We start from the raw sequence: 13,109 nt of genomic DNA on the forward strand, positions 1-13,109 counted from the left end.
CATTTGTTCCCCGAGCCATTTAGTTATCACTTTGCCTTATGGCAAGGTGCTCCATCATGCTGGAAAATGCATTGTTCATCACCAAACTGTTCCTGGATGGTTGGGAGAAGTTGCTCTCAGAGGATGTGTTGGTACCATTCTTTGTTCTTGGGCAAAATTGTTAGTGAGCCCACTCCCTTGGCTGAGAAGCAACCCCACACCTGAATGGTCTCAGGATGCTTTACTGTTGGCATGACACAGGACTGATGGTAGAGCTCACCTTGTCTTCTCCGGACAAGCTTTTTTCCGGATGCCCCAAACAATCGGAAAGGGGATTCATCAGAGAAAATGACTTTACCCAGTCCTCAGCAGTCTAATCCCTGTACCTTTGGCAGAATATCAGTCTGTCCCTGATGTTTTTCCTGGAGAGAAGTGGCATCTTTGCTGCCCTTCTTGACACCAGGCCATCCTCCAAAAGTTTTCGCCTCACTGTGCATGCAGATGCACTCACACCTGCCTGCTGCCATTCCTGAGCAAGCTCTGTACTGGTGGTGCCCTGATCCCGCAGCTGAATCAATTTTAGGAGACAGTCCTGGCGCTTGTTGGACTTTCTTGGGTGCCCTGGAGCCTCCTTCACAACAATTGAACCCCTCTCCTTGAAGTTCTTGATGATCTGATAAACGGTTGATTTAGGTGCAATCCTACTGGCAGCAATATCCTTGCCTGTGAAGCCCTTTTTGCGAAAAGCAATGACGGCACGTGTTTCCTTGCAGGTAACCATGGTTGACAGAGGAAGACCAATGATTCCAAGCACCACCCTCCTCTTGAAGCTTCCAGTCTGTTATTCAAACTCAATCAGCATGACAGAGTGATCTCCAGCCTTGTCCTTGTCAACACTCACACCTGTGTTAACGAGATAATCACTAACATGTCAGCTGGTACACAAATGTAGTGACTTTTTCTTTTTGGGGGGGGAAATTCAGTTCATTTGCATGGCAAAGAGGGACCTGCAATTAATTGCAATTAATCTGATAACTCTTTAAAACATTCTGGAGTACATGTAAATTGCCATCATACAAACTGAGGCAGCAAAATGTATATTTGTGTCATTCTCAAAACTTTTGGCCACGACTATGTGCCAGATCAAATGTTCTTCAGGCTGAGTAAACATGTTGGATAATGATATGGTCAGAGGAGGCACTCTCATCCATTTACTTCAGTCTAGAACAGCAATTCAGATACATTCAGCCTGGTTGAATTAAACAAGGTTAGTTGCACTGTTCAAAATGGGCACACTGCATTACATTGTCACTAGTTTATTTTTCACTGTTGTGTAACTTATCCTCAACCACTACCATTAATACTGAAACTAGAGTACTACTCATTCTCTGATGTTGTATACAGATGTAGGATCTTCATTTGTGCAGGTTTGCTACAGCAGGAAAATAATGCTGCAGCAACAGGAAATGTGAATTATAATTAATGGACATTTTGTAAGGGTTGATACATTTTCATAAGGAAAAATCAAGTCTAAAATTTCAAAGTGGAAATTAAACTTCAGAAGCCTTTTTAAGCCTAAAAAAAAAAGAAAAAACACATTTAAAAATTTACTGCCTTGGAGGAAAGTTCTCTTGCAACAGGGTGATCTGATTAAGAGCCTACATCTGTAATATAAATTAGATTAATATAACACAGATGTAGTGTAATAAACCCATACATTTATGGAAGACTGACTGGCATTAAGAAGTTTTTGCCATCAGCCTTTTCAACCGAGACATTTCTGGTGAGAAACAGACATACAACATATTGGGGGTAGACAATATTTTAATGTCAATTTAGATATTAAATGCACCCCAAAAAATGTTTTTTCCCTAACTACCATGTGTGTGTGGGGGGGGGGGTTTAAAAAACATGAATACAAATTTAGTGACTGGACTAAAATCACTTTTCTTTTAACAATTGCAACAACATGAGTCGATCTTCAGTACAGTAATACAATTTCATCCTTGTGACATCACTAAGAGGCAAGGAACACGAACTAGCAGCTGCCTGGCTCCAGAGGTCAAATCACCTATCTTGGTCAATGAGAGAAGATTTGAAATAGACAAGATGGCGGCATACACACTGATTTAAATTTAATAACGGCACACTTTCTAAATTCAAACAAACTCCCTGCAACTAGACATGGATGTTTAGAAGACACTGTTTGTCAGGAATTGAGGAAGTGTCGCCACGTTAAGGTTGGTCAAAAATTCTCTGTGTTACGCCAAACAGTACCTAATCTGTAACAGCTAATGGACCATCAGGATCTTATCACATTAGTCCGTTACAATCTGTTAGCTAGGGTCAAAGGTGTTACATAATAATCAAGATCACTTCGGGTAAATATAATTCTGTGCTTTAGATGGGAAAATGAAAAACAAGAAATAAAAACACAAAGCATTTAAAAAAACAAAAACAGAAATGAGTCAGTGCTAGAGATTTAAAAGAATAAGCACTCAGTGCTGAATGTCTTTTCTGCAGCAGCAGTTGTCCTCTTCAAAGGGAATCACTGATTCTGAGACTTTCACATTGCCACTCTTCTTAATCTCGCCCACCCAGCCAGCTCAATCGGCCGTTGAGCTGGCAAGATTACTTTTGTATTACAGGACGAAAATGTGTACTGTAGTACAGGAGTTGTGAAACAATCTTCCTTCTAGAGAATTCTGTCCTCTACAGTGCTTTCAGGGCAATAGCAGCCACAACAGGTGGGGTGAGGTTCACAGAACCCCAAACCGTCACAACTCTATGCTCGCCGCTATGGGGACCCATGTTTTGTTATTCAGTCTTGTGCAAATTTGTAAAATGTTTTCTTATGTTCAATGCCCCTTAAAATGGGCAATGCAGCCCATTATTTACAGTAAAAAAGTGCACCAGTTCATGGTGGACATATTTTGGGCTTCAGTAACAAAACTATACTTTCTGTTAAAATAACATGAAAAAGTCATTACATGTTTACAGAAGTTCATTAAAAATCAAATAAAAACAAGCCTGCTTGCTCAAAACTATGTGAAATTGTATTACAGATCAAAAACTCATTACATTCGGTTGCTGTTAAGTTATCGGTCCAGTTTTTCAGTGCCAAATGTGTTGTCATTGAACGGGTATAGAAGGATCGTTCCAGCTTTTCCATCCATTGTGATCATGGTTTATCTTGAACCTTCAGCAAAGACTTCAAATGAAAAGTCATTTTCTCACGGCTGTGGTCGGAATGTTGGGGGACAGTTTCACCAACCCAGTGACTGGGTGGTTTGGGCAGGACACTTGGAGACGGGGGCTCGCTGAATTTAGCTCCAGCATAGATCTTCTCTCCGTCTTTGAGCTCCTCCTCGGGTACAAGCTCAGCTGGGGATACATTCACGATCTTGGCACTGTCAGCTGAGTTGAAGGACTTCTTCTCCTCTCGACAGAGGAGCTGGAAGGTAGCAGAGGGTGGCTTCTGGTGGCAACTGCTGTGGTTTTTCATTACTGAGAGAGCATTGCCAGGTGCATTAGAATGCCTACCCCTATGGCTCCGGGTGTTCAGATTCTGGGCATCTTGATTGTGTCTATTGAGGTTGTGGACAGACTGGCCTGCTGGTCCTGTGGCTCTCTCCACTCTCCCACTTTTTGACTTCAGTAGCTGGGAGGAAAGAAAAACTAAATTACAATCTCACAAGGGTCAAAACCATTCTAACACTTATGCAAATTGATTGCTAAGAAGAACACTTGAGGAAAGAAACAATTGCCAGTTACATCTAATTTGTTTTTTTTGTGTCAATGCCTTTTGCTAACATCTCAGGAAATGGCACATCGCCAGCATATTGAAATCCTTCAAAACAAGTAACCTAAATACCTCTAACACGTCTATTCTGGTCAAAAATGTTTTTAAACAGTGTACAATGTGAACCTTATTCCTATAGGTCCACTGGTAATAATACCAGTGCCCGATTCCAAACATGTACACGCCGTTAGAAGTGGAGTTAACGTACGTCATTTTTTCCATTCAAAGTTGGCAGGCAGTCTCGTTTGACTCTGCCTAGTTGTCATTCATAATCACTCTGGTACGTTAACCTTGTGAGTGCACTACATTAGAACGGGGTCGCTGGTTGAATATCAGTGTAAATATGCAAACGTTGAGTTTTTAGCCGTCAAAAATAAAGTAGGGGAAGGACTCCATCCCACTGCTTCAAGCGAATTTGTGTAATGTTTACACTATGAATGGTGGTTAATGGATACAAAGCGGCATACTATTTCATTAAGAATAAACAAATAAAACGACATACAAATGTACACGCACAGAATAAGAACGAAAACAATCTCGTTCTCAAATAAACTCAATTGTATACCTCTTTCTTTGTTCCCTGTTTAAGATTGTGAAGGGTCAACGCAGTCGCCTGGGTCCGGTTGGTCGCGAACTCGGCACTCTGCACTGGGGATTTCGAAACTGCGACATTGTTGTCTGTCAGGTGCATGGGGTTGATCCTCATCGGTTTTTGCTGGTGTGTCCGCTGTAACCCCAACGTTGTCGAACGCAATTTTCTCCCACCTTTCTTCAACATTGCTTGCTTTGGTTTGCTTAGGCTGGCCCCGACATGGTGGGATGTCAAAACGGATGGCTTATTGTTTTTAATAGGGTGACTTAGTGATTCGCCCAACATGACTTCAAAGTCCCGTGAAGGTGGCGAGGGAGGACACATCGACGAAATTAGAGAACTTTTGAAAAATAGTCAGGCAGCGTTAAGTTATTTACCTTACCACTTCGCCATCAACAGCTATAACATTAGTCTCTAGCTCGTCGCTGGCGGAACTGAAGTCTGTCCAAAAACCTCTCTGCAGTGTTTTTGATAATACATTGAAGACGAGTTCAACGATGTTGATGGCGTAGCTAGTTTCCCAATTCTATGCGAGGTTTTAGAAGACTCGAGATGGCGAAGAAGCGATGGACATCGCGCATGACAACTTCCTAACTATACCCGCTACTCGCAAACCCCCGGATGTAGGTAGCCTCCACCATTTTAATTGGATAATGCAGGAGAAGCACGAAATTGCAGACATCCCACGTTGGAAATTATTTAACGTATGTTGTCATTCATTCTCATGATGGGTACTTTCCGAGCCTGGGGATATCTATCTGACTGGCCGCCTGCCTCTCTGTATGTCAATGTAACACAGCAATATAATCATTTTCATTACACATAGAGATGTTTTCCAGACACACATGATTGTTTTATTCGTGTGTCTGTCCTCTGAGCCAGGCAGCCAGCACTGTTTTAGTATTCAGATCCCACCGAGGGAGGACATACAAGCTGTTGCTGAGCTCTTGTACATCTGCTTGCCTGGTTGGATCCAGCAGCATCAAATCCGCTAGGCAACAGCTGCTGCCTGTGTTGCTGGGCGGGGGGAATGTCTCATCACATGAGCAGACCCTCTGTGATTGGTCATTCTGATCAACATTTTTTTCCATCAAATTTTCTTTTCACACGTACATACACAAATATTATACAATGAGTGTTAAGATGTGGTGGTCTGATGTACACTCATAGTATAGTAGACAGCTGTCCTGGTCACATTTCCCCTAAATTAAATGGAATTAAAATTAATCCTACATGTTTCAAGCAGACCACCATAGTCCCTATGCCCAAGGAAGCGAAGGTAACCTGCCAAAATGATTACCGCCCCGTAGCACTCACGTCGGTAGCCATGAAGTGCTTTGAAAGGCTGCTTATGGCTCTAAACAGCATCCTCCCAGATACCCTAGACCCACTCTAATTTGCATACTGCCTCAATAGATCCACAGATGATGCAATCTGAATCATACTCCACACTGCCCTTTCCCACCTGGACAAAAGGAACATTGACTACAGCTCAGTGTTCAACACCATAGTGCCCATGAAGCTCATTACTAAGCTAAGGACCCTGGGACTAAGCACCTCCCACCGCAACTGGATCCTGGACTTCCTGGTGGGCCACTCCCAGGTGGTAAGGGTAGGCAACAACACGTCGGCCACGCTAATTCTCAACACTGGGGCCCCTCAGGGGTGTGTACTTAGTCCCACCCTGTACATCCCTGTTCACCTACGATTGCGTGGCCAAACAAGACTCCAACACCATCATTAAGTTTGCTGATGACACAACAGTGGTAAGCCTGATCACCGACAACGATGAGACAGCCTATAGGAAGGAGGTCAGAGAACTGTCAGTGTGGTTCCAGGACAACAACCTCTCCCTCAATGTGAGCAAGACAAATGAGCTGATCGTGGACTACAGGAAAAGGCGGGCGGAAAAGGCGGGCCGAACAGGCCCCCATTCTCATCAACGGGGCTGTAGTGGAGCGGGTCGAGAGTTTCAAGTTCCTTGGTGTCCACATCACCAACGAACTATCATGGTCCAAACGCACCAAGACAGTCATGAAGAGGGCACGACAAAACCTTTTCCTCAGGAGACTGAAAAGATTTGGCATGGGTCCTCAGATCCTCAAAAAGTTCTACAGCTGCACCATCGAGAGAATCCTGACCGGTTGCATCCCCGCCTAGTATGGCAACTGCTCGGCATCTGACCGTAGGCGCTAGAGAGGGTAGTGTGTACGGCCCAGTACATCACCGGGGTCAATCTTCCTGCCATCCAGGACCTATATAATAGGCGGTGTCAGAGGAAAGCCCATAAAATTGTCAGAGACTCCAGTCACCCAAGTCATAGACTGTTTTCTCTGCTACCTGCATGGCAAGCGGTACCGGAGCGCCAAATCCAGGACCAAAAGGCTCCTTAACAGCTTCTACCCCAAAGCCAGAAGACTGCTGAGCAATTAATCAAATGGCTACCGGACTATTACATTGACCCCGCTCCATTTGTTTTGTACACTGCTGCTACTCTCTTTTTATTATCTATGCATAGTCACTTCACCCCTACCTACATGTACACATTACCTCAACTAACCTGTACCACCGCACACTGACTCAGTACTGGTACCCCCTGTATATAGCCTCGTAATTGTTATGTTATTGTGTTCATTTTTTATTATTTTTGAATTTTTAACTTTAGTTTTTTGGTAAATATTTTCGGCGCATGTGACAAAGTTTGATTTGATTTTGATATGCACAACCACACTATTGCACTCAGGTGAGCAACATTACATGATCAGACATGGCTACATCTATGCCTGTCATGAGCTAGGTCATGAGGGATATGGGCAGGATATCTTATTTACATTGTATAATTTATGTGTTGAATGGATCAGATATTGTATTGGAATCCCTTTTGTATCTACAGTATATGGTAACATCAGACCAATAATATATAATTAATATTCAAATTCATACATATGATATGAAGGATTGCATGGAGAGCTGAATGGATGAGGCATGTAGAGATCCTAAAACGGAGAAAGGTTCTCCCTTTGTTGGAAAGTAGTTGGTTGACATTGTTTCAGATTGAGTGGAAAGAAAGAGCAATGAAGAGACACATTTCAATCTTCATAATACAACTATATTGTGTCTTAGAAGCAATACATGATGACAGACCATCCCACCTGTTTTGTTGTGTCCCGAGAAGCCAAATCTAACTAATGTAGCAACATTTGTTAATATATGTCTGTGCAGTGGTGGACCCAATTGTCATACTTGAGTAAAAGTGGGATGACCAGGGATGTTCTCTTGATAAATGCGTGAATTTGAAATGTTTTCTGTCCTGCTAAGCATTCAAAATGTAACTAGTACTTTTGGGTGTCAGGGAAAATGTATGGAGTAAAAAATACATGATTTTCTTCGGGAATGTAATGAATTAAAAGTAAAAGTAGTCAAAAATATAAATAGTAAAGTAAAGTACAGATTTGAAAAAAACGACTTAAGTAGTACTTTAAACTATTTTTACGTAAGTACTTTACACCACTGTGTTTGTGTCATATTTTATTGCGGTTGTACAATTTCATCATTTACAAAATATTCTTCCACACATTAAACAACGAGGAGTTTTGGGGTTAGTCTACCACCTAATGGTTATTTTAAGTAACTGCCATCTAATGGCAAAACAGCGCGGTGCACACTGGGAGAAATTGAGAATTAGATTTTAGTTCGTTCATGGACATTTATTTGGGTTCTTGAGAAAACGGAGAATTACCTCGACATTTGGACATTGAGCAACCGTGAGTAAAAAACTACACGTGGATAAATGTTCGTATTCCTGTATTAGACCATAAGGACTGGGTTAGGCCCTACATCTAACAAAATCAACCTCATTTTCAAGGCCCCAAATCCGCAGAGCATTGGCGCCCGAGAGCTCGCGGTGAAGGGTGATCACCCAGGAAACGTTACACCGATGTTCAGCTGACGGACTTGCTGTGGCTAACGTTAGCTACATCCTCCGTTTGTGAAATTACCGTAGCCACTCTTGGGCAAAATGTCACACACTGGGCCTCCCCCTCGATGGAGGAATTGTCCTAGAAGAGGACAACCTGTAGCAGGTGAGTTGCGAAAGCTTGTTGTGTTGCTACAACGTTGGCTAACGTTAGTAGCCACAATACTGGTGTTGTGGCGCACAAGCTACCTAGCTAACATTAACTGTCTCACGTTGTATTTACACAAGTCAACGATTCAGACCTTTTCAAGGCCTTTCGTTTGATCTACTAAGTATGTACTGGACGAGAACCACGCGTTACCTTAGACTAGAGACCAAATCCCTATGCTAACACTGTTAGCTAACGTTTTGTTAGCCCTTGTAGGCTAGTAAATTACATCACGTGTCACAACAAACCAGCATACGCATGTATTCATGTTAAAATGACTTGCCCAACAAGAAAAACTGACTAAACATGAAGCTAAAGTAAACAATAATGGTCGGTGTTTCTATAGCTACCCCAGCAAAAAAAGGTGTGTGGTTTTGTATTTAGGATTAGCCAGCCAGATTAGGCTACATGAAACGTCACATGCCATTCGTTTAGAATCATAAAAATGAATCATGCTTCTAGAAACCACATCTTCACAAGACGAGAGATGGGTCATAGTAACTGTTAAACTTGACAATGCTATTTTCATCATATGTAATGTATACGGACATAACTCACATGCTCATAATAAGACCCCTTTACCCAATTTAGCAGGGAAAATACAGGATTTAAGCAACAAATACTCAGAGGCTTTTCTAATTATTTCAGGGGATTTTAATGAAACACCTGATTCATCTGCTGATCGTTTTCCTCCTAGAACGAGTCAAAACCCTCAAAATAGTAACATTATCATTACATTATGCAAGGATCTCTGTGTTGAGGATGCCTGGTATTATTTCAACCCTGATGCTAAGGGTTTTACCTGGACCAACAAAACTGTCACGTAAATCTAGAATAGATTTATTCCTAATTTCCCCTTTTTTGTTACAGTTTGTTATAATGTATATCACTAGTTGGCTCCCATTTCTGATCATCACTTGATTTTCCTGAATTTACAAGCTACTAAAAAATCAAAAGTTACTCGGATATTGGAAATGAAACAACACACTTCTTAAAGATACTACTCTCATTGAAAACATCATCATTAGCTAAAGATATTTTTGCAAGAAAATACTTGGGTCATGGAAGTAGATGGGAATTTTTCAAATATGAAGTCAGAGTGGTAGCCATTAAACGCACCAAAGAGCTGATGCACTTCAAGAACCTTAGAGAAAAGGAGATGATGAACAAGCTTGACAATTCTCTAAAGAAAGAAAATCTATCTGAAGAAGAGGAGTCTGTATTCAAGTCTTTACAACTAGAATCTGCCAAAGGGTGCCTTTGTAAAGACAAGAGCAAAATGTATTGAAGAGGGGGAAAGAAACACTAGTTACTTTTTTGCACTTGAAAAGAGAAACTACAAGAGAAAATCTTTTACTGCACTCAAAATTAAATGTTTTATGCAAAGATCCCATTACAATATCTTAATTTGTCAATTCCTTTTATGAAAACCTTTACAGCTCTCAGTTTCAGGAAGATGGTTGTGAAAGCTACATATGCCACATACAGAATTATGTCCCTGTAATTGAGGATGATTTCCACTCAGTTTGTGATTCACCTGTGTCAATTGAAGAAATTAGAGAGGCTCTGAATTCAATGAAAAAAGGGAAATCACCCTGATGGCCTGTCAGTTGAATTCTATAGACAGTTTTGGGAGTTACTAGAATACCCGATTTTCAATATGTTTCAAGATTGCATTAAAAATGGGGAAATGGTCTCCACTATGAAACGGGGCCTTATTTCATTGATTCCAATGCCCGATAAAGACCCTTCTCTCATTGACAATTGGAGACCAATTACTTTATTAAATGTTGATTACAAATGGATTGCTCTGCTTTATGCCAAAAGATTACAGAAAGGAATAAATACCATTTATAAATTAGACTCAAACAGGATTTATGAAGGGCCGTCACATAAACTCTAACATTCGTTTAGTCTTGGACCTTATATATTATTCAGATGCAATTGACTCAGTTGTCCTATTTTTGGACTTCTGTAAAGCCTTTGACACAATTGAACATTAATTTCTCTCTAGGTCTCTTAAACTTTTTGGATTTGGTGGAAAAATGTTATTAAAGTAATTTGCATGTCTTACAAAGATATAAATAGTTCTGTGCTACTAAACCTTAATATTTCCAAAAGATTCAGTATCAACAGAAGTGTATTACATGGATGCCCAATTTCCCCATTTTTATTCATTTTGGTTGTAGAACTTCTATCTCTAGATATTCTGAATAATGCAAATTTGTGTCGTTTAACCATTTTTAACAAAGAAATCAAAATGTCCCAACTGGCTGATGATACTACTCTTTTCTTAAGAGACAAAGACCAGGTCGCCCATGCCCTTAATGCTATAACTGCATTTTATATTGCATCATTCAGGATTAATATGTTTCTAAATGTGAAATCTTATATTTATTTGACTCTGATGATGAAGAAATATAAAATATTCCTGTAAAGGACTGTGTTTAAATATTTAGGAATACATCTGTAAAAACAATTTAGTCAGACATTTAAATTTCTCTCCTAAAATTAAGAGAACTAAAAATATATTTAATAATTGGCTACAAAGAGATCTTTCTATTCTTGGGAGAGTACTTCTGTCCAAGGCAGAGGGACTATCGTTTTGTGTACACCTCATTATCGTTATGTGTAAATCCAGATACTTGTAAAGAGATCAATAAGTCCTTTCTTGACTTAATCTGGAAAAATAAGTCTCACAAACTGAAGAATCAGTCCTTTCTAACCAAAGAGCTGAAGGCGGTCTAGAAGTGTTGGATTTTGTTGACATAAATAACACTTTCAAGATAAACTGGTTGAAAAAAATGTTTGATCAATACTGATTCAATATGGTATTTCATTCCAAATAATGTGTTTAATAAATTGGGAGGTCTTCAATTGTTACTGAAATGTAATTATAGTCCTGAAAGATTACCTGCCAAATTGGCTAGGTTTCACCAACAAGCTTTAATGGCCTGGAAAATATGTTCCCTGTACAATTTTTCCCCACATAAAGGTCTTTTGTGGAATAATTCAGACATAACTGTAAGGAATAAGTAATTGTTCTACCCCAGCTTGCATGAGGAATATTGACTTTGTTCTTGATATTTTCTACAACGATGGTAATATTCTCACATATGAACAATTTATAACATTGAAAGAGTTTCCAATACCTTTCAGAGAGTTTATTTCTGTGATCAAAGCCGTTCCCAGTGGTCTAACTACACTAATGAAAACTCATCTTAGCTTTGGTAATGATCACAAAGTTTATCCAGAACTCAGATTGGAAGGTGTGGTCTTACTTGAGAGAGCTTGTTGTAATAAATATATATAAGACACATTTCTCATTCACAAAACCAACTTACACCGAGAGGAAAGTTTTTCTGGAACACGCTTATTCCTGACATTGGCTGGAAAAATGCATGGTTAAGGCCTTACAAATACTGTATACCAAACAAAGTTATGGAAGTGCACTTCAACATTTTACACAAGATATATCCATGTAATTCTATGATATCCAAATTTGTGGCTATAGATGATATCTGCATTTTCTGTGAAAAAGGTGAGAATTTGTCTCAGTTGTTCTTTGAATGTAAATGTGTGTCAGAATTTTGGGATAACCTTGCAAAATACTTATTTACCATTATGAACAATGCCTATGTTTTTGACATGAAAGATATAATATCTTACTATTGCAATGACAACAAGACCACTGAAATTATTGTACATTTTTTATTCTTGTTGCCAAATACTTCATACACAAACAAAAATTCCAAATTTCTATACCAAAATTACACATTTTTCTGATTGAATTCAACTATCTAATTAAAACATTAACGCTAGTGAATAACAACAAGAATAACATTTTCCTTAATCATTATAGTAAGATTTTTTTCAGAGTGAATACAATTGCACTAAAAATGTTTATTTTTTGTATGTATTTTCTTGTTAATACCTGTGTTTTGTTAGACATGTTTGATGTAGCAATGTAAGTTGATTTTTGTATTATAAAAAATAAAATATCATGCTTACTAGGGGCACTCCTTTTTATGTTTTATTTAATGCAAATTGGCCATTAACGACATATGTGAAACACAGGGCAGTGAGTGTAGATACATGAGTGGTACTGTTTTCATGGTGTCTGCATATGTTGTGACCTGTCTGCAACCCCTCTTACTTTCACTGTCTCACCAGGTAAATTCCTGCCAATGAAAACTATGTTGGGCCCCAAGTATGATGACAAAGTGCCAGAAGAGAACCGGTTTCATCCAAGCATGCTTTCCCAGTATTTAAAGAGTCTAAAGGTATGTCTTTCCTGATCTTGAAATGTGTTTATTAGTAATTTGTCTCGGCTTGGGAAAATATACTGTAACGACCCTGGGTTTATAAGAGCGGATATCGAGTCTGCCGCTTGAGCATGCTTTTGGGGCACGGTGTGCTGAACTTGGGGCTGGAAGGTTAAAAGTTCGAGACATGCTCCCTGCCTGTTTCATTACATTGGTGTTAGAAGTGATCGGACTTTCCATCCATGAACGTGCGTGTGCATGGCCAGTGAGTCCATTCCTATCAGACATTGAGACGCAAACTAGTGCGAGGCCGTGCTCTTTGAAAAGAGGGAGTTGTGTCGCGACTC

The 13,109-nt window shown here is 39.9% G+C and overlaps 2 protein-coding genes across 3 annotated transcripts in view; one reads left to right on the forward strand and one right to left on the reverse strand.

Moving 5' to 3' along the window:
- Positions 1-1,785: 1,785 nt before the first annotated feature.
- Positions 1,786-4,960, reverse strand: LOC135557401 (proline-rich nuclear receptor coactivator 2-like). The gene is made up of 2 exons (XM_064990629.1): positions 4,347-4,960; positions 1,786-3,640 (listed from the first exon to the last, which is right to left on the reverse strand). The coding sequence occupies exons 1-2, from the start codon at positions 4,695-4,697 to the stop codon at positions 3,161-3,163; spliced, it is 831 nt and encodes a 276-aa protein (XP_064846701.1). The 5' UTR covers positions 4,698-4,960; the 3' UTR covers positions 1,786-3,160.
- Positions 4,961-8,021: 3,061 nt separating this feature from the next.
- The window catches only part of rngtt (RNA guanylyltransferase and 5'-phosphatase), a 130,775-nt gene continuing 125,687 nt past the window's right edge, over positions 8,022-13,109 (forward strand). For both annotated transcript variants that reach the window (XM_064990630.1, XM_064990631.1), the window contains exons 1-3: positions 8,022-8,137; positions 8,239-8,455; positions 12,671-12,780. In XM_064990630.1, the coding sequence (XP_064846702.1) occupies positions 8,392-8,455; positions 12,671-12,780 (174 nt within the window). In that variant the 5' untranslated portion in view covers positions 8,022-8,137; positions 8,239-8,391. The remainder of the gene's footprint in view (positions 8,138-8,238; positions 8,456-12,670; positions 12,781-13,109) is intronic.

This window comes from Oncorhynchus masou, chromosome 16 (genome assembly GCF_036934945.1).
Source record: "Oncorhynchus masou masou isolate Uvic2021 chromosome 16, UVic_Omas_1.1, whole genome shotgun sequence".
Lineage (NCBI taxonomy): Eukaryota > Metazoa > Chordata > Actinopteri > Salmoniformes > Salmonidae > Oncorhynchus > Oncorhynchus masou.

Excerpts from the sequence above, each read along its gene's own strand:
- LOC135557401 (XM_064990629.1), bottom strand. The coding sequence starts at position 4,697 with ATGTGTCCTCCCTCGCCACCTTCACGGGACTTTGAAGTCATGTTGGGC. Across the intron at positions 3,641-4,346 it reads AACAGGGAACAAAGAAAGAG|CTACTGAAGTCAAAAAGTGG; the intron begins GTATACAATTGA and ends CTTTCCTCCCAG.